Raw genomic sequence first — 21,158 nt, forward strand, 5'->3', positions numbered from 1 at the left:
AGGACACTCATATTGAAAGTGTCCGAGCTTGTGGCATTTGTAACATTCAACAACAGACTTGTCAAAGAACTGACGCCCTCTACCTCTGCTTTTTCCTCTAAATGATCCTTGACCACGACCTCGTCCTCCTGATCTCTCCTCATGAGTTACTTTCAAGGCTTGTTCTTCTTTATCATGCTTGTGAAACTTCTGCTCGTGAACAATTAGAGAGCTTTGCAACTCATCAATGGATAAACTGTCAATATCCTTCGACTCCTCAATAGAACAAACAATGTAATTAAATTTGTCTGTTAAGGATCAAAGTATTTTCTCCACAATGGTAACATCTACCATTTGTTCACCATGCACCCTCATTTTATTAGCCACAGACATCACTCTTGAGAAGTAGACCGAAACTTTTTCACCTGACTTCATCTCTAAGGTTTCAAACTCTTTGCGAAGAGCTTGAAGAATTGACCGCTTCACTCTTGCATTTCCTTCATACTTCTTCTTCATTGAGTCCCAAATCTGCTTCGCAGTGTCCTTCTGAAGAATGGTTTCCAAAATGGTTCGATCAATAGCCTGGAATAAATAGTTCTTTACTTTCAAGTCCTTCAACTTCAACTCATCGAGCCTCTTTTGTTGTGCCTCTGTCACAGTTACTCCATCTTCTGGTTCTGCATAACTAGTCTCCACTAAGCTCCAATACTCTTTGGATCTCAGAAGATTCTCCATCAACATGCTCCAATGATCATAATGACCATCGAAACGGGGAATTGAAGGCTGCACAAAAATCCATTTCTCTTCACTCATCATGTTTCTCTCTTTGTTTACAAGTCACTCAAAGTCTGCTACTTTTTCTCTCTCCGGCCCAGTGGGAGCTCTGATACTAGATTGTTATGAATTAAAGATTTCAAGCAATAATAAAGCTCACTTGATCTGGGAATGACTAGTTTATTGAATGAAACAAGCTTTGGCTATTAAATAGCCTTTACAGTCCTAATATTAAGCAACGATGCAGCCCACGTCTAAGCTAACTAAGACGTGGTAATCAACAGAAGAAAGAGTCAAATAACAAACGACTTCCCTATTCAACAGGGATTATTCAAAACTGAAAATATAACTTCAACTGAAACACCTATTAACTCAACAAAAACAATAAAAAAACACACAAAAATAATTTGAAGCAAAAAAATATAATTTTTTTTAATTTTTTTAAAACAAAAAAAAACAGGCTTCTAATTGCGTTTCAAACTTTAGTTTTATAAAAGCTAAAATAACATATTTTTTCTTCATGGAAATCTGCTTTTCATTTATTTTGAAAACAAAAATATATTCATAACAATTTTAACTAAATACATATATTTTTTTAAATCACACCTAAAAATATTTTTAAAAAATCTATTTTTTTAAAAAAAAAACCTGTAACGATAAAAGCCACACACACTTGTATCCTTACATTTCTTTGTGCGGTTCAAATTTCGTTTAGTTTGAAAAAATATAAAAAGTCAAATGACAATTTGACCTGAAAAAAATAATCAAATACAGTTTAAAACGAATTTTTATTTTATTTTATTAAAACCAAATGCAATGGCAAGTGTGAGTCCATCCAAATTGCCCAGCACTCAGTTATTTAACACCTATGTTTTATTTTATTATTGTAATTTTATTTCTTATTGTAATGTCACGCATCTCTTGATCACAATCTTTAACGTCTTTGGTTTGATTCATGAAGAAATTTTTAGTTTTAGATGTTTACTCTATATTTTTATAGTTTTATGATTTATGAATGAAAAATATAACTTAATTTTTAAATATAGATTTTATTTTTAAAAAATTAATCTAAAAAAAATTGGTATAAAGTCAAATATTTGATGGGTGTTCATCATGCATATTTATCAACACAGTTTAAAGATTTATTGATTTGAAGTCAAACTCGAGCCAAGTTTTGTTATCAAACTGGTTTAGAAATTGATTTAATTAAATTAAAATGACGGGCAAACTAACTCGTGATTTAAATAAATTTGAATGAGATCTAATAAAGTTAATAATAATTGTTTTTTTTACCCATCTAATAGGTAGTCTAGTGATAAGAGTTGAGACTAAGGAGTTTGCTCCCTCTATGGTCTCAAGTTCGAATATTGTGGTTGCTAATATGATGACCACTGTAGGTTTACATGGTCGTTAACTTCAGGGCCCGTGAAATTAGTCAAGGTATGCACAAGCTCGCCCGGACACCCATGTTAATAAAAAAAATAATTTTTTTTAAAATAATATTATTTTAGAATAAATTCAAATAGATATCTAGAGGTATAAGTTTACCCAACTAATTAATTACTCAGTCTTAAATATAATCGGATATTATATAAGTGGTGAAATTAAATATTTAGAGTGGGAAATATGTACAGAAAAATACGGCTCCAATTTGTTTAGCTGTGGGTTCCATCCGCCTAAAAAACATACCTGCTTAACTGGCCAGGAGACGCGGAATGCAGGCATACCAAAACAGAGTCAAAGTGGGGCCTAGTGGGCAGCGGCTTTTGCTGATGGTGGGCCCGTCCAGTTTATGAAAAGTGGGGCGTAGTGTCATTAAAAGATACCTGGCTCAATGTATATTTAACCTCCACGTGTGAGCAAAAATAGAGATGACAATTGTTAACCGTCGTACAATTTTAGACACTAATCATGACCATAATCAAAATAGAGATCAATAATTATAGTCACAACTATAATTTATGAAAATCAATAATTATAATCACAGCTATGGTAATAGTTAGGTATTAATTTTGCATAAATAGTTATCTATTCAGCAAATCGTTAACTATCTATTTTATTTTTAAAAAGTTGAAATTAATAAATAAAAAAAATCATAGATGTTATTCTTATTCTAGCTTTCTAATAACATGTCATTGAATCAATTTTAAATCTGTTGTTTTTTTATATCAAAATAACATTATTTCATTCATTTTTTTAATAAAAAATTCCGTAATGTTGACCTAACCAGATTTGAATTGAATTTGGTCCGGTGAGAGGTCTACTCCTTGAGTCACCTGGTTTAGCCATGTTAACGTTTTTTTTTATTTGAATTGAAATCCACTCTAGATTAGGCTTATGGGTTATAGATTTTCTAGGTGAACTTGAAAAATCCGCGATCCATGACATGACATGAGACCGTAATTATCTCATGGAATCCAAATCGAAACAAAACAAGATAGGGAGTTCAATTCTATACAACCAAATATTCAAGGCTGAAAATGATAAAGAAATATTCAATTAAAAAAAATTTCTTTTACAAATATCTAAATTTAATAAAGAACAACAAATAAAAAAAACCCTGAAATAACCTAAATCATTTTTAGAATTAGTAAAAAATCCTATATAAATAAAATAAAATAATAAAAAAAATCCAATCTCCAATTAAATCAAATAATGAATGATAAAACTTAAAAAAATATGAGTTTTTTTTAAAAAAAATAAACCAAGGTGAATTTCTAAACCTGGTCTAACCTTCCAAATTTGCAACTCGTTAAATTTTAAACTTAGGCTTAATTAAGAAACTCGATGTAATGTTGAAGGGTAAAATAAAAAAATATATCAATTTAAAAAATCAATCAAAGTAAAAAAAATAGCATTAAGAAAATAGAGGATGAAATCGTAAAAATAATCAATTTTAAAAATGATCTCAAATAAAAATAAATAGTGATCAAAATAATAAGGATCAAATTTAACATATTAAAAAACTTAAGGAGGATGGAATTGAAAACAAATTTCAATTTTATAAAATATTTCAAATAAAAAATATCAATTAAAAAAATATAGATGAAATTTGAAAGAAAAATATAATAAAGGGATGTTGTAAAATTTGAAAGGTTTGGTGTGAAAATTTAAAAAAAAAAACTAACTAACACTAAACTAAAACATAGATGAAATTTGAAAGAAAAATAAAATAAAAGGATGTTGTGAAATTTGAAAGGTTCGGTGTGAAATTTGTGAATTATGTTACACATGCTATCTGGAGAGGTAAGCCATCATACCACATTATAGTCATTAACAAACCAAAATGAAAGTATGAATAAGGAAGTGTTTGGGAACGCGGTTCAACCCGTGTTTCTAAAAAATTTGAATTTTTTTTTTACTAAATTTTAATATGATTTATACATTTTGGATCATTTTGATGTGCTGATATCAAAAATAATTTTTTAAAAATGAAAAAACATCATTGATATGCATTTTGACACGAAAAGTTATTTGAAAAACACCCGTTACCACACTGCCAAACAAGCTCTAAGTCCCGGAGGCAAGGTAAGAAAATTTTAATTTTAACAGAAATAAAGTTATTTTACTGTGTAGGAAAAAGTAAAATAAAAAAAAAAGCCTTTAGACCTAGTTTTTTCTTTTCTTTTATGAGCAATTAAGTAATTATACTTAACAATAATAATACCCAAAGCCAGGCAATTGAGTTATTTTTTAAAGAGTACAAAAACATTATTTTACAATTTCAATTTATGGTAAAATCATAGTTTTGAAACTTGGCCTGTCCCGGCAGGTCAACTCGGGATCCGGTCGACTCGGGACTGGAACCGGGCCGAGTTGAAGAAAAAATAGAAAAAGTCATGACTCAGTGTGACCCGACCACCCAACGGGTTGACCCAGCAAAACCCGTTTGCAACCCGTTGACTTTTGTTTTATTTATTTTTACTAAAACGACGTTGTTTTGAATTTTTTTTAAAACATGGATTGACCCGGCCGACCCGGTGACCTGGTCAAAACCCGGTGACCCGGTCAAAACCCGGAACCCGGACTTTGAACTGGGCCAGGTTTAAAAACTAGGGGTAAAACACATTCTTTGGTTTTTTTTTTTATATATATAATAGCCTAGTGTATTTGCTATGTATTTTTATTTTACACACTTCTATCGTTTCATTCTCATCTAAACGGCAATTATAGACAAGAACACAAAAAAAAATGAAGGAAACCTCCCCTTTTGAGACACGTGTTCGTTTCAAACGGCACATGAGACCATATTGATTAAAGTTAGGACCAAAATTTAGGGTGTGAAATTTAACGCCAAGTTCTAGTCAAATTTGGGCCATTTGATAATAGAAGTCAAAGCTACACCGTTGGATTGAATAAGGACCATATCTGGATGGAGGAGGTTTTTGCTTGGCACTATCATGTTTCGGGTTTCTGCTTAGAGAAGAAAGCCCAACTTTAGTATTAAATGAAAAGGTTTTTGATTTTTTTTTTTATTATTAGGGTTGATTTAGCTGAATTTAAACAAAATTTAGTTGTCAGGTTTTATCATATCAATATATTTTTTTTTAATTTTATTAAAAAATAATATAAATTATATCTTGAAACCTCACCTAACAACTTAAATTTTTAAGTTGAATTGATTCTTTGATATGATATCAGAATCTTGATGACAAAGTGGTCACGAGTTCAAATCTCACCATCCCTATGCTGTGAATCTGTGCGAATTTCAAGTCCAAAAGACTTTCACTTGAGAAAATCCTCACCTAACCATTTAAGTTTTTAGGTTGAATTGGTTTTTTGACAAATTTAAACCACAGTATCTAGGAATTTACCGGACCCCAACTAATCCGGTCGAACCGGGACGATCCACTAAAAGGTAAACCACTTGAACCAACCATAATATTTTATATTATTTGATTTAACTAAAAACACAACTCGAATTAATAAAGCAAAGGCTTGAAAAGAGAAAATCAAAGGAACGTGCAAGGAGAAGGTTGCCCTAATTAATGCCACAATAGAAATGATTCACACAGTTGTTGATTTTCATCATTTTAATCCCTTCGTACCTAAAAGTTGCTTCACCGACGTAGTTTGCTTACGTGCGGGGCTGACGAGAGCACATGCCCAAAAGCTTCTTCCTCCCTTCAACTATTTCATCAAAGAAATCATCAAGCTGTCCAATTATGGTCTCTACCCCACATCTCAGCAACCCAAAGCAACTCTTCAAGCTGTCAACCTTGTCTTGGATGTCCATGCCTGATTCACACTCCACAGCGCCACCACTCTCCAGCTCTGCCTTGAGCTCCTCCATTGCAATTCTTGCCTGCCTGAACTCATAAAGCATGATACCAGCTGATGAAGCCGATTGCCCACCAATTTGATCCATTCCGTTTTTCACTCTTCGCTGCAGTCTTGCTATTGAATCCATTAAGGCTGAACCAAACGTCATCTGCCTCTCCTCCCGAAACGCAGCTGCCCCTTGCCAAAAAGGTGGCCAACAATACACTAGCCCAGCAAGCAAGATCAATAGAAGCAACGAGTTAACATTCCTCATTGCGTGTAGAACACCTCGAAATCCATTGAATGCATTGAACCAGCTCGACTCAATCATTAATACAGTATTAAAATTTCCTTCGAACTTCAGTGACAACGCTTCAACTCTTGTTTCCATCAACCTCTTGTTCTCCTCTTCCAGCACCATAACTTCCCTTTGACAACCTACGATTGCACGAATAACCTACACCATTATCACAACCATGCATAATTAAATACGTAAGTAATTAATCAAGCTAGCTCGAAACATCTTGTATATATCCTTTATGACACACACACACACACACACACACAGAGAGACTAACCTGACGTGAAACTTGTGCATTCGAATGGTGACGATAACCATCGAGAGAGGAAGCTATATTGGCACCGGAGGAGTGATGGTTTTCCATAGCTAGAACACCTGATTTGAGTACGAGACAGGCTTCCCAGAGCCTGGAGCTTTCATCCATGTACTCGTCAAGCCACTTTTCTCCTACGGGAAGGTGAAGTTCTTGAACCAGAGTGGTTAGCTGAGAATGGAAAGATTGGAGAGAGGATAGAACTTTGGAAAGGAACTGAACAGAGATGAAGTTGTGAGATAGGAAGCTCTGATCGAGGTCATCAAGTTCTCTTGAAAGCATGCTGTAGAAGCCACTGACAGGAGCAAGGTTGCATGGAGGATCCATAAACATTAATATTCAAGGATATATGGTATACGGTGGTGAGAAGAAAAGATGCTGGAGATTAACTGGTTTATATTGCAAGATTGAAGACAACAAAGAAATAAAAGTACTGAATTTCAGTAGCTTTTTGTGAGCAGCACAGTACAGGCTTCTTTCTACAAGCTGGAATAGGATTATCGCTGGGTGCAATAATGTGTGTTTCCTCATGGAGTGGAGGGGATGATTAGGAATCTATTGTTATCATTGTCTAATTGGCAGAAAAGGTACAGAGAGAGAGATGACCGGGGGAGATTTCTAGCTATACAATAATAGATATCTCATAATAGTAGTTTGACAGGTCAACTTTACAAGTTATTAAATTAAAATTTAATTTAATTTAGAATTAATTTGAAAGTTGGTAGCATCAGACCTAAGTGAATCTTAACTTAAATTTTTTTTATTTAAAACAATATTATTAAATTTTTTTTTATTGAAAACAACATTATTTTATATAAAACACTAAACATTGTGATTTTAAAATTAATAGGATATGTTTGGCATTACATTTCGGAAATTTTTTTGAAAAAAATTATTATTTTTAAATTATTTTGATATGTTGATGTCAAAAATAATTTTTTTAAAATAAAAAAAATATTATTTTGATGTGTTTTGAAATAAAAAACATTTTAAAAAGCAACCATTATTATACTTCCAAACACATTTTTAATAAACCCGTAACCTGACCTTTTGAGTCAAATGATATATATATATATATATAGTTTGATATGACTTAAAAGGGTCAAGTTGTGGATTTGATAAGATTGTTTTTGAAAGTACGATAACAAGTTTGATATGATTTAAAATGGTCAAGTTTTGGATTTGATAAAATTATTTTTGAAAGTTCGATAATGATTATTTTTTTAAAATTATTTTTATTTTAAAAAATATTAAAATAATATATATATTTATATGAAAGTATGAAACAACATGAAACAATCTTTATTGAGGCTCCTCCATGTTAATGTATTATTGAAGGTATGATAAACAAGGTTGCAGCTCTTTATTCAATGAGAGGCTAGATTATGTTTCATGGGCCCTAATTAAGAGTTTGACTACTACTTTGACTGGGATTAATTCCTTTTCTCATTAATGAGAGGCTAGATTATGTTTCATGGGCCCTAATTAAGAGTTTGACTACAACTTTGACTGGGATTAATTCCTTTTCTCATTAATTCTCCTACTTCGATTTGGTTTCTCTTCTTAAGATTGTGGCTGCTCTTTGTCTTCTTCAGCTTTTCTATTTCAATTCTCTTGTTACAAGCTTTTGTGTTCCCATACATATATATATATATGAGCATCGTCTTCTTCTAGTTATAGACTATTTTAAACAAGCAGATCGGCCATGGATGGTGAGCTTAGGATAAATTTATATATATGCTGAACTACAACGTAGATTCTTTTACTTTGGGACCCAACATGCATTCTATTTTATGCATTAAATTTAGCTATCAATGTTCCTCTTGGAATATAATATTTGAATGTCCCTAGACAATCTTCACGACATGATGAATGGACCATTCCCAAAAACCAAGATGTAATTGTAGCTCATAGTAATTATTTTTTAAAATATTTTATTTATTTATGCAAGATTGATATCTTTTATAATTGGCATGGTTGATTTTGGTATTATTTAGAAACGTAGTAGTGATTGTTTTTTAAAGTATTTTTTATTTAAAAATACATAAAAATAATATATATTTTTAAATTATTTTTAATATCAGTACATTGAAATAATTTAAAAACATAAACTTTAAACTATTTTTTTAAAAATAAATTCACCAAATATAGTTTCAACCATAAAAAAACAAATAGTCATTTGTGAATCAAGGATGGTCCACGTTGAAAAATGAAAACTTACCGAGTTTGAAAAACATATTTTTAGAGATTTTTTTAATATTTTTTAATACAAGTAAAAATACAATCTTTTTTATTTTTCAAATAAAAAAATACATGAACAACATAATTTGTTTTTATTTTATATACAAGCACTTTTTAACAATATATAATATTAAGATTATATTTTTATATTTAGCTAATGTTGTAAATTTATTTTTTACTTTACATGTAATATAAATTTTATTAGTTAACAATATAACTTTTTTCATGGTAATTAGATTATCAAAAACATAAAATATTAAAATAACTATGGTTTTGATTTATTTATTTTTAATAAAAAACAGTTACAATATCTATTGTATTTCTTATTTTTTATTTAGTTTGAAAAAAATCACTTGAGTTTTCTCAACAAATGATTACGTTTTCTAGTTTTTGTTATCATTTTATTTCTTAAGAAGAAAAGAGGGCAAACACAACTTACAAAACATGTTAGGCTGAATCTGATATAATATTAAACCCATTAGAGACCTTAGACGAAGCATATATATATATAAACATTTGCATATATGCTAATTACTATGTGAGATCGATCTAAGTACACTTGTCTATAAAATTATGTATGCCTGATGATCAGTATTGATTGCAACCTTAACTAGCTAGTTTCATCCAAATGGATTAAGCAAGTTGGATCTTCAACCATGTAAAGCTTGTCCTTGTCTCTAATCACTTCAATGGAGTCAACCTCTGAACCTTCTTCATCTGTCACCATGGCATTTCTTGCATCGAATCCAAACTTTTCACCTATTGGAGGAAGAACACGATTTTAAATACTCTCAAGAGGAAGAGGTTAGCAAAAGGGACTTGATCTGGGGGTGTGTAGAGTAGATCAATATACCTGCAATGCTCTTTAGCTCCTCTAGGGAATTTGGCAACTTGATCAATCTCCCAGCTTCCACACAGCAAGTTTGTCTCCTAACCATGGGATGTCCTCTGTATATGCTCACCCTAATACAATCTGATGATGATCCTTTGGATTTACCAGTGCATGAGGTGCATTCTTGTTCCCCTTCACACCTCTTTAAAAGCACTTCATTAGCAGTCAAGACATCAGGCACCGTAATTCGGTGTCCGATCTCTCTCTTTTGAAGCATTTCATTGAGGCTCGTGGAAGAGAAGTCATGAGTGTTTGCTTCAGCAACTTCCGCGCCGTTCATTACTAGCAAGTTTACCATGTCCCCATGATTCTCTGCCATGGCTACCTGGAGTGCTGTTTTTCCATGGCGATCCTTTGAATCGGCATTTAATCCTTGTTTCAGTAGTTCCTTCATCACCATCAGATCGTTTTGTTTTGCAGCGGTGCATAAGAGATCACCCGCGGCGTTAGGGTCAGAAATGGAAGCATAGTGAAAGAGAATCCTAAATATGGAATGATGCTTCGATGATATGGCTTCCCACAAAGCAGTATTACCATTAATATCTGTCATTGATCACGGTGTTATGTTATCTACGTTAAACCTAGGAAGATCAAGCGATGTCTAGGACCACAAGAAGCTATGAAATTGTGCACTTACCTCTCAGGTGTATATCGCATCCATGCCTAAGGAGCACCACCACACACTCTTCATGTCCTTTTGACGCTGCTATGTGCTGTTGCACCACAAAACATGGAACAGAGAAATTAGCAAAAACCATGCATCTGTTGCATCTTCTACCCTTCTTTTCTAAATTAGATTATCATTCAGTACTATCTTTGGAGAGTCGACGACGAATCAGTAGGTGGGAATCAGTAGGCCATCATCTATTTCCTTTGACAAGTGCAATGTTGAAGAATGAAATGGAGATGATACTCAGATAATGATAATAAACAAGATCCACCAGGCCAATGGACAGGCCCAGGAATGTCATTTCTTCTTGAAGAAAGATCCAGTTAATGCTTAAGAAAATGTTTGGAAATTCCCATGCATGTTCTGATTATATAATGACATTTGAGTTCAACAAGCACGTAGATTCTGATAAAAACCAATGAAGACATGGGAATTTTCTAGGCTAAGTAGGAGCATACCAATGGGGTTCTTCCTTTGGAGTCTGCAATATCAGGATCCAATTTTGCCTTGAGAAGTTCTTCAAGAAAAGCAGCATTGCCTGTGCTTGCTGTAGGTAGCAAGTTGAAAGCCATGTTTGGATCATCCTCTTCTTCTCCATTCTCAACAGTTAAATCTCCAATCTTCAAATCCTTAAGCCTTTTGCAATGCTGCGGTGTAACATATTATTTAAGCATCAAGTCCCAAGCCCATCGTGTGATATCATAAGCAGAGATATAAATATGGTATAACAGGTCAGGCAAAAGATAGACGAAGCATGAAGCCTTTCAAAGAATCAACATCAGAGTAGAGGATCGATTAACTCCGAATCCATGAAAAACAAACCTGAAGAAAGTTCTTTATAATAGCTATGTAATCGTCTTGATTGGTCTGCTTTGCTTCTATAAGAGCTGTGGTTTTGATCCTCAGGAGCTGTGAGAGTGTTCTCGTTCGAAATATATGGCTCTGAGGTGTGCAACAAAGCGCACCCACTTCTCCAAACATGTCCCCAGAGCGCAAAGTCCCAACAACTCGTTCCTTCTCTAGATGGGATTCGATGATCTCAACCTCTCCTGATACAATTATGTAAACATCATCTGGAGCTTCATTTTGCATGACAACATCTTCTCTTGGTGGGATGTACTCAGCTTTGATCTTCGCAACCTAGTTATTTTAGTTACATTGTTTGGAATTTTAGATCTCTAATCGTGTCCTGATCTCAAAAAACCCACCAATCTAAATATTTATATGACGAAATTACTACAATCTCGTTAGGCACATAAGTCACATGCAGCTCTGACTAGGAAAACAAGAAATGCCATCAAGGGGTCACAGAATTAAAGATCTAGAAGCTGTTGTCAAACAAGAAATGCATAGTTATAAACGTGTGACCCGTTGGTAAACTGACCCAAGCTGAGTTTGATTCACCCGTTTAGAAAGATGACTCAATCAAATTCAAGTGACATAAATAAATCAACTCGTGACGTGACATGATTGACTCGGATAAATCCAAGCGAAACTTGATAAAGTCAACTCCAAGAGTTTTTGACCAAAACAACATCATTTTATTTTTTTTACTTATCTTTTTTAAACGACGTTCGCTTCTATTTGTTTTGTAAATAAAAATTATGTTGTTTTTTGGATAGATTTGAGTTGACTCATTGATCCATGGACTGACATAGCTGACCTGCAATCCAGCCCTATTCAGACCCCGGACAAGATCTGATAACTGTGAAGTAATGCAGGCATGGCACTAAATCATCCAGTGCTACTCATTACATTGGAAAAAAAGATTACAGTTCCTTACCAGGTGCAAGAGTGTTTCCCTTGAGATACCCTTGAAAAGATAGACCTTCTCCACTGTAGGCAGAAACAAATGCTGGCAAATGCTTTTGCAGATGGATTTTGGTAGCTGTTCAATCAATTGATGCTGGTTCAAGTTCTCAGCCTTGAATCTCAAGCACATATATGCCAATATCTGATCCTTTAATCTTGGAGGCAAACGGTTTCTGCTCACAAAATTTGATGCTGCTTCAATGCTGTTCCTCTGCAACAATACGTAGCCACTAATTTCATTAAGCACATCACAACAGCAAAATCTGCATGTATTGATATTTTTCTTGAAATCTTTTTTTAGAGGTGGTGAAAAATCGAATTTTTGAGTCGAGGGACTAACTTGGTTTTGAGAAGTAGTTGAAGGATGGGTCATCATGGATTTTAGCAGCAAAATTTACTAGTAAAATGACAATTCTAGAGAACAAATTGAAGAGTAGAAAAACTAAGAATAAGTTGTGAACATGAACACTTACAAATTCCATGGTACGTCGAGTTCCTTCAACGACTAGATTTGTCATGTTACCGATCAAATAAGCAGTTAGACCAAGGTTGAAGAGCATGTAGAAGATGATGAAAATCATTTCCATGGAGTTTTGAGCATGGAGATCACCATAACCAACTGTAGTCATGGTGGTGATTGACCAATACATAGCTGAAATATATCTGATCCGAAGGCTTGTCTCTCTGAAATTTGGTATCACAGCACCTATCCATGTCTTCCCTTTGTGCGGGTATCTGTCAGCTAGCAAGTAGTAGAGGCAACCAGCACAGTGCACAAGAAATAGTGTCACCTAAACAAACAAAAAAACATAAATAAAACAACACTTTATTACATTTCATTTTTTCCCATTACAGATTTTATATCATTTCATACATGGAACATTATGTTAATATAGTTATTAAATTCGGTTCGACCCGATTCAAGATCCGGAATACATAACACTTACACATAGTAGCCTAGCACACCGGACCCAAAAATAGCTAAATCTGATATCCTTCTCAAGTCTGCAAAATCCCCCAATTCAAAAGGTTAGATGCAAAGATAATTTACATGGATTTTCTTCAATAGTTAAAAAGGAAGCTGAGTCCTATACTATACCTAGTGAAGAGTTGCTTAACTCTTCGAAGTCTCCAAAATCTGAGCAGGCCCAAGAGGGAATAAGAGAGCCCTACTTTTTCATTGCCTGTGAACAAGTAGGCCAGTAGTTCAAATGGGACAGTGGATGCCACATCCATCAAAAACCATGTTGAAAGGTACCTGTCACACACGCAAAAGCACCACCACCACCACTAGCATCACATCTATTCCAGAATTCAACCACTTTTTAAAAAAATTAAATTCAGAAAAAGAAAGGGTGGAAAATTCTAGCCAGCATTCTTTGGGTGTAAAAGTTTTTAAGCCAGACATGATATCAATCCGGACAAGTTTCGGGTCAAGTTGGTTGTTCTAAATTCACTTGGGTTAATCTAATTTATTTTAATTTATAAAAAATTAAAAATTACATCATGATAAAAAAAAAACCAAAAAAAAACTATATGTTATATTTATTTTTTAATATAGCTAATAAACAAACGATTATAAGTTTGAGTTTCACCATTATCATACTTTTTAATAAATTAAAAAAAAAACAAACTTATTGATATCAATGTGCATGTCATATATATATATATATATATATATATTAAAAAATTAAGAAAATCAAGAAAAAGAAGAAAGAAAAAACAAAAAAGTTGGGACGCTTTCACGAGTCATTCCAGGGGTCTACTAAAAAAAGCTAAAGAGGTGTTGGTGATGGTGGAAGAGGCTGCCATGCCTAAAGAAAGGGACTAGCAGCACCTTATGGGCTATGGTGATGGTGCAAAAGCATGGAAGAGTCTGCCATTATTGACTCATCTCCATTTGATTCGCATTTGATTCATTTCCCATATACCAAAACAGAGACACCAAGACATCAGTATCTCACTCGGCTTGATTCGATGGATTAATTCGATGATTTACTGAGTTAAATCAGATTTTAATTTAAATTAGATAGATTGATTTGATAACTCGACTTGACTCTTTTTTAAAAAAAAAATAATAATGTTTAATTATTTTTATTTTTATTGACTTGAGTAAACCTTGTCAACTTTGGCTAATAACTTGGATCAGTCAAAGTGGTGTATGATTATAAAGGAAAAGAAAAGAGCCAAGTGTTAAACGCAACGTTTTTGTAGTTTTGCCTTTGATGCATGCAGTATTCCTTATTTAGGGTTCAAAATACGAAGGATTAATCTGGCATGCAGCGGGGTAATTAAGGATTAATTACCTCCGAGCAATCTTTCTTCTGTCACGAACAAGTAGTTGTGTTCTTGAGTCGATGTAAGCAACGAAGAATGTTAGAACGATGTCCACAGAAAAAAAGAGGTCGACAACGTTGTCGGCGATGTATAGTGCTCTATACGGCGAGGAGTTCAGAAATGCAACTTCAAAAGGGTATACCCACAGAGAATAAGCTACCAAAACCGCCATAATTGTCCCCCAGCACCTGCAAACACACGATTTCTTGAGATTAATCAAGATTTGCTGCATTTAGGCAGCCCTAACAAGGCTGGAGGAGTGATCAAGGGATCAGAATCTAGAAAAAAAAGATAAAAAACATAAACCCAGATTGAATTAACAGAATTTCTTGAGAAAAGTTTCGACAGTACCCTGTCAAAAATCTTAAATAGTTAAGTAATATTATAAAATATAATCTATATTATTCATTACCCACCACGTATTAATAAGTCTTTTATATCACAAGAAGCATATATTATAAAATAAAGCAAATGACATCATGATTCAATCCCAAACTAATTGGAGTTAGCCAAATGATTATTTTTTGTTTATATATGTTCATATCATAAACCTATTTTTAATTAATATCGATCGAGAGATGTTTTTCTAGTCCTGTCACATTGGCTGAGGTCTCCATCTCCCCCTGTTTTTTTTTTTTCTGACACCACCATATATACCTTATCATTTCATCTCTCTCTCTCTATATATATATAGTATGATCATCATGCAGGATTAAAATAAAAAAAACTACAACATCATAGGAGATATATAAATATATAGTAATTTGTATAATTACCTGTATCTTGAGTCCACAGGAGAGATTATCCACCCCTTGGACTCTATAGGATTCTGGTTAAAGCTGGAAACACCCAGAGGAGGAAGAATAATCTTTGACAAGCTTGAGAGAGATAGAGGAGAGTCATCTTCTTCTTCTTCTTGGTGTGGGGTTTCAGAATCATGTTCTTGCTTCCAACTCCTCCTCATGCTAGAGGTGTGGTGAAGATTGTATGGAGTGAACTTCGTTTCCGCCATTCTCTATCCACAAATGAAGCCCTCTCTAACTTATAAATGTAAAGATGGTGTCTAGGTAGAGGAGAATAGAGAGACTATTAATTAGAGAAGCATTGTTGGCTTGAAGCCAAGGGAGGGCAAAGGTAGGCCTAAAAGGAGATGAGAGTTGCCTCATTGTTAGTGTCCAATGGTAGTTGTCATATGCATGGTATTGCCTCCGGAAATGTACGGATATGTCTGGAAACGCGGTTTAAATTTTATTATTTTTTTAATTTAATTTTTTAATATTATTTTAATATATTTAAAAAAAATATTTATTTTAAATTATAACCGCTATCACATACACAATCAATCAGCTCGAAAACATGGGGGTGTGTAGGATGGCAATTAGGCCTAATGGAATCACATGCATCGATTGATTGATTGATTGCATTTTGAGATAAGAGCATGGGTAGAGATTGTGGGGTGTGCAAATACTTGGCCTCGTGTGTGGGCAAGGATGATTATGGCCTTTCCCTGCAATTTAATTCCGATAATTATTAATAACTCGATGATGCACGCCAACATCAATTTGTCTACTAATTTGCAAGTGACATGGAATTAATGCAAATATATTAAATCTGTGGCCACAAAGACTTTCCATTGACGTCCGTCCAGCATTAATAATTATTTTAATTATTGGAATTGGAATTTCTTATGGTTTTTTATTAGTTTTAGCCTAGGTATAATATACAGGAAAATTAAACCCTCTAAATTAATCTGAATCACTATTTTGTAATATAATCTTTTCGCATTTATTTACATATATTTTGTGATTTAATCTTTTATTTTATTAAGGAGATGAAATTAAAAACAAAAACAAACATAAAAAACAATACTATTTAAATAAATATTATTTTGTTAGTACGATTGTAGTGATTTATTGAGGGGATGAAATTAAAAATAAAAACAAACATAAAAAACCAACACTATTTAAATAAATATTTTTTTGTTAGTGCGATTGCAGTGATTTAGCGATACACGATTTAATGTTTTGTTAATAAATTAAACCCTCTAAATTAATTTGAGTTACTATTTTGTGATCTAATCTTTTAGCATTTATTTATATATATTTTGTGATTTAATCTTTTTATTTTATTGAGGGGATAAAACTAAAAACAAAACAAACATAAAAAAAAAACAACACTATTTAAATAAATATTATTTTGTTAGCTCAATTGGTGATTTAGCAGTACACAATTTAATGTTTTGTTAATAAATTAAACCCTCTAAATTAATTTGAGTATTTTGTGAGGGGACGAAACTAAAACAAAACAAACATAAAAAAACAACATTATTTAAATAAATATTATTTTGTTAGCACAATTGCAGTGATTTAGCGATACACAATTTAATGTTCTGTTAATAAATTTCTTTTTAATATGTTGTATTGATACAAAGTGTATATCCGAATATGATGGTTTTTTTATAGTTTTGAATTTATATTAAATCTACTGATTCGGAACTATAAAAAAAACCCTAAATAATTTATACATTTTTTATAATTAATAATTTTTATTACATGAAAATAACTTTTTTGAGTTGAAGATGCTGTCGTTATCATCCATGCATGCATGCATCCAAACCCTTACCATTGGAAATATTTATCTTGCTTTATGGAATATATGGTTTAATTCTAGAATTATTCTCTTATTTTTTTTTATAAAAAAAAAACACTAATTAATTTGTTAATTATCAAACAAAGCCGTGTGAATGACGTGTGGAAACCAATCAAGGAACAAACTCCTTTCACCAACCCAACAAGGACACATAAGCTATTATTGTGCTGTCTGCTCCGATGGCCCACATGAATGGCCCACCTCATCGTCCTCTTCATCTGGATTCTTCTTCTTCATCAATACAACTCCCGGATTCCATTCCCCAATTATTCTTGCGGTCATGATTTTGTTTTTAAATAAATTATAAATTATATATTTTTATAAAAGAGTTTTTTTACAAGATTTATATAAAACTATAATTTATGTTGATTAATTGAATATTTTTAAAATTATAACTAGCATAAAATATAATTTTAACCACACTGCTTTAATAAAAAAAAATTGGAGGATTTGATTTGTGGGCTTCAGTTTTTCTTCTTTTTTTTCCCTTCTTTATATAAAATAGAAATTAAAAAGAAAAAGAAAAAGAAAAAGAAAAAGAAGAGAGAAACTCCCATTTCTTTAATTTCTGATCACCAATGTTGAGAAAATTATTATTAATTAGTATTAAATTTAGACCGAAACATGGATGGATTTTAGATGTTCGAAGGCTTGAATATATATTCTAGAATTAAATACTAAAAAAATTATGTTTGATTTGGATTTGAAAATTCTTTTTAATGTCTTCCTGTTGTTTGGGAGGTGAGAATAATTGTTTGATGATTTGCTAGCCATTGAGGGGAGCCAAAAGTTATGTTCCGGTCCTTGTAGTTTCAATATAGCTTAACTCAGTAGTTTTAGTTTCAATAATTTCATTTCAGTCCCTTCCAAAAAATTTAAAAAACATTTCCCACATCACATAATCAAAATAAAACCAAAAAAAATTATAATTTGAAATATCAAGAAGTAAAAATAAGTCTTACAACCTGTTTTTAAGGATAATAAACTCCTATAAAAATTAATGTAATATTCAGGTTAAACTTGTAATTGCCATCAAGTTTTGAGAAATCACCGTTTGTATTGAAATTCAAATCAACTACCGTATAAAAATAAAAAAATTATTCTTGATATCTTACCTAATATCATATAATTTAGTTTATTTTACATCTAATTGCCGTGTTTTAGAAAATCATGATAGAAACAATAATATAATATAAGTGAAATCCATGTTTTTTTCATTAAAAAATGAACTATAATATAACGAGTACAATTAATTCAACAAGTGAAAAACAAGAATGTATGGGAACAACATGATATCCACGCAAACAAAAAGGCATTGATTTTTCTTTTGGTCATATTATATGCACTTTCAAGCACATCTAGGGCAAACCAGCCAAGAACAAAAGCCAAAGAAGCTTGGCCCCATAGCTTTGAATGCCACAAGCAAGTTTGTGTTACATGATGGGTACAAAGCTTGGTTCCTGGAAATGAACACATAGAGAGCTATTTCAGAACGCGTTTGAAAGGGTTGTTTCTAAAAATTTAATTTTTTTATTTAATGTTATTGGATTGATTTGATTTATTGATATAAAAAATAATAAAAATATTATTTTGATATATTTTCAAATAAAAAAATACTTTGAAAAACGACTCTTATCATATTTTCAAACATCCCTTATAATTTACACAAATATCCAGCAAAGTGGATAATTTTTTTCCAAACGTTTTTTGCAAAAGAAACGAAGCTTGAATTTGAATTTAAGATTCTAAATGGGAAATTGAGCACGAATTAAAAACCAGATGGAGATTTCAGTTGGGGTAATTTCTACGAGGTTTTCATGATTATTCTTTGAAATTAATGCGGTTTTCCACTTTCCCCTGTTTTTCTTCAATGAAAAGCACCCACCGACAATCTCTTAGTCATGGATACTATAGAATTTGCATTATTTTGAGGACGACTCTAATTATTATTGGCATCTCAGTTCTGAGTTTGATAAATCAAATATTTTTTTCCAGATTTCTGGTGTTTTATTTATGTTAGAATATATCTTTTGCAAGGTCATAACTATATTTCTAGCTCGTCAAATTAACTTTTTTTATATTAATATAGATGTTCGGGTCAGTTTGTGTGCACCTTGATTAATTTTACAGGTCTTGAAGTTAATGACCATGTAAGCTTTCAATGACCATCATATTAGCAACTACAGGGCTCGAATCTAGCAACTATAGGGCTCGAATCTAAAATCATAAAAGAAACAAACATTTTATTCTCAAACTCTCATTATTCACCATTGCATTTCTATATATATATAAACATTCTAGAAGAAGAACTCACCTTTTTAGCTCTGTCCAATTGTTTTTGCAGGCACAGCAATATACCAAGAATAGCTTATTAGCTTGTTTGGAATGATATGTTGTTTTTTAAAGTATTTTTTTATTTATAAATAATTTAAAATAATTATTTTTTTTATTTTTTAAAATTTATTTTTAATATTAGTATATCAAAATAATATAAAAACATACAAAAACAATTTTAAACAAAAAATAACTTAAAATAAAAAAATAATTTTTTTAAACACCTAAAAAACACAAACAAATCACCTATATATTCTAAAATGCATGTATCATTGGTTCTAGAAAGCTTTTTTCACTGAATCATCAGCCTGAGGCACATTTTTTTTTTCTTTTTTCTTGCTTTTCTAGGTGGGAGTGTGGGACTATTTCCGTATGTTATTTGATGGAATATCTCTGTCGGCCACCCAGAAATTTCTGTCCTGGGAACCATTGTTTTCACTGTGTGCTTTAGCCTTATAATAGAATTTTAAATTAATTTTTAATATATAAAAAGATGTTGATATTATAGGTATATTTTTAGATACCATAATCTTTTTCAATTGAGAAACTGAAGGATATTGACATAATAAAATAAATCAAAAAATATATAAACTAATTAATTAAAAACAAGTTGTTGAAGTTAATTAAATAATAAGGCAAAAATCTAATTTTTCTAGTAAAAATAAAAACAAATATGTACGTCGGTTGTTTTTTTTATATGTTTTTTTCATTTTATCTTAGAGGCAAGCTATTTTCATTTTTTTATATATGAATCATGAAAATATAATTTAATTATAAAAAATATAAAAGAGAAAATGTAAATACAAATTATAATAATTCTTGAAGCAATATGAAATTAAAGAAATTAAAATTTTAAAAAAGGAGAACTAAACAATTAAAAAAAACAAGAAAGAGAGTATTAATTAAAATTTGAATAAAAAATTAATGAAACGTAAAAAAAATAGAAAATTAAATATAATTTGAATAAAACCAGAAATTGTTTTATTTTTTTTAATAGTTTTTGAATGTCCGCTCCACTTAAAAATAAAATATAGATGACATAACTCATGAAAATAAAATAAAATATAGATAATTTTATATTTTATATAAAATATGAAAAAGAAACAATTTAAATATAAATGGCTATAATCTATGAAAATAATCAAAAAACTTAATTACTATTTTAAAAAAACTAAACAATTTAAAAAAATTAGAGAGAGTATATTAATAGGAATTTAAATAAAATAATTAATGAAAAGTAAACAAACAAAAAAAGAGAAGAGAGAGGGCATTAATTAAAATAATAAAAAAAATAAAAACAAAAAGAGAGAAGTCTAGGTCTTGTAGGCCTGATCCATGCACCTAGTTAATTTATTTTGTGATGTTCTGCTCCACTTTATAGATGACCTCTAGTCCACTAATTTAGACAAAAACATTCTCCAGTCACTCTCTCTATCTCTTAATATTTAGGGACTCAAATGTAAAAAAAATAAAAAAATTTGAATCAAAATGTAAAATTTAAAACAAGCAGGGACTACACAATAGATAATTGAAACTCCCAAGACCAAATTGAAGCTTTTCATGCCACTAGAACCGATTCAAATTGTTCAACTGC

At 31.6% G+C, this 21,158-nt stretch overlaps 2 protein-coding genes across 2 annotated transcripts; both read right to left on the reverse strand.

Moving 5' to 3' along the window:
* Positions 1 to 5,620: 5,620 nt before the first annotated feature.
* LOC7480763 (uncharacterized) lies at positions 5,621 to 7,261 on the reverse strand. The gene is made up of 2 exons (XM_002304026.3): positions 6,594 to 7,261; positions 5,621 to 6,472 (listed from the first exon to the last, which is right to left on the reverse strand). The coding sequence occupies exons 1-2, from the start codon at positions 6,960 to 6,962 to the stop codon at positions 5,831 to 5,833; spliced, it is 1,011 nt and encodes a 336-aa protein (XP_002304062.2). The 5' UTR covers positions 6,963 to 7,261; the 3' UTR covers positions 5,621 to 5,830.
* Positions 7,262 to 9,305: 2,044 nt separating this feature from the next.
* On the reverse strand, positions 9,306 to 15,747 carry LOC18096622 (potassium channel AKT2/3). Its single transcript, XM_006385150.3, has 11 exons — positions 15,358 to 15,747; positions 14,551 to 14,769; positions 13,344 to 13,502; positions 13,192 to 13,249; positions 12,718 to 13,035; positions 12,216 to 12,455; positions 11,255 to 11,572; positions 10,891 to 11,079; positions 10,400 to 10,475; positions 9,724 to 10,305; positions 9,306 to 9,629 (listed from the first exon to the last, which is right to left on the reverse strand). Exons 1-11 carry the CDS (start codon positions 15,591 to 15,593, stop codon positions 9,481 to 9,483), a joined length of 2,544 nt encoding a protein of 847 aa, XP_006385212.3. The 5' UTR covers positions 15,594 to 15,747; the 3' UTR covers positions 9,306 to 9,480.
* Between the last annotated feature and the right edge of the window lie 5,411 nt (positions 15,748 to 21,158).

This window comes from Populus trichocarpa, chromosome 3 (genome assembly GCF_000002775.5).
Source record: "Populus trichocarpa isolate Nisqually-1 chromosome 3, P.trichocarpa_v4.1, whole genome shotgun sequence".
Classification (NCBI taxonomy): Eukaryota; Viridiplantae; Streptophyta; class Magnoliopsida; order Malpighiales; family Salicaceae; genus Populus; species Populus trichocarpa.

What these genes read in the sequence shown, in the direction of transcription:
- LOC7480763 (XM_002304026.3), bottom strand. Translation starts at nt 6,962, where the DNA reads ATGTTTATGGATCCTCCATGCAACCTTGCTCCTGTCAGTGGCTTCTAC. An exon ending in ATGCACAAGTTTCACGTCAG is followed by an intron (nt 6,473 to 6,593) that starts GTTAGTCTCTCT and finishes ATAATGGTGTAG; the next exon opens with GTTATTCGTGCAATCGTAGG.
- LOC18096622 (XM_006385150.3), bottom strand. Translation starts at nt 15,593, where the DNA reads ATGGCGGAAACGAAGTTCACTCCATACAATCTTCACCACACCTCTAGC. An exon ending in AGAAGAAAGATTGCTCGGAG is followed by an intron (nt 13,503 to 14,550) that starts GTAATTAATCCT and finishes CGTGTGTGACAG; the next exon opens with GTACCTTTCAACATGGTTTT. An exon ending in GTTAAGCAACTCTTCACTAG is followed by an intron (nt 13,250 to 13,343) that starts GTATAGTATAGG and finishes GGGATTTTGCAG; the next exon opens with ACTTGAGAAGGATATCAGAT.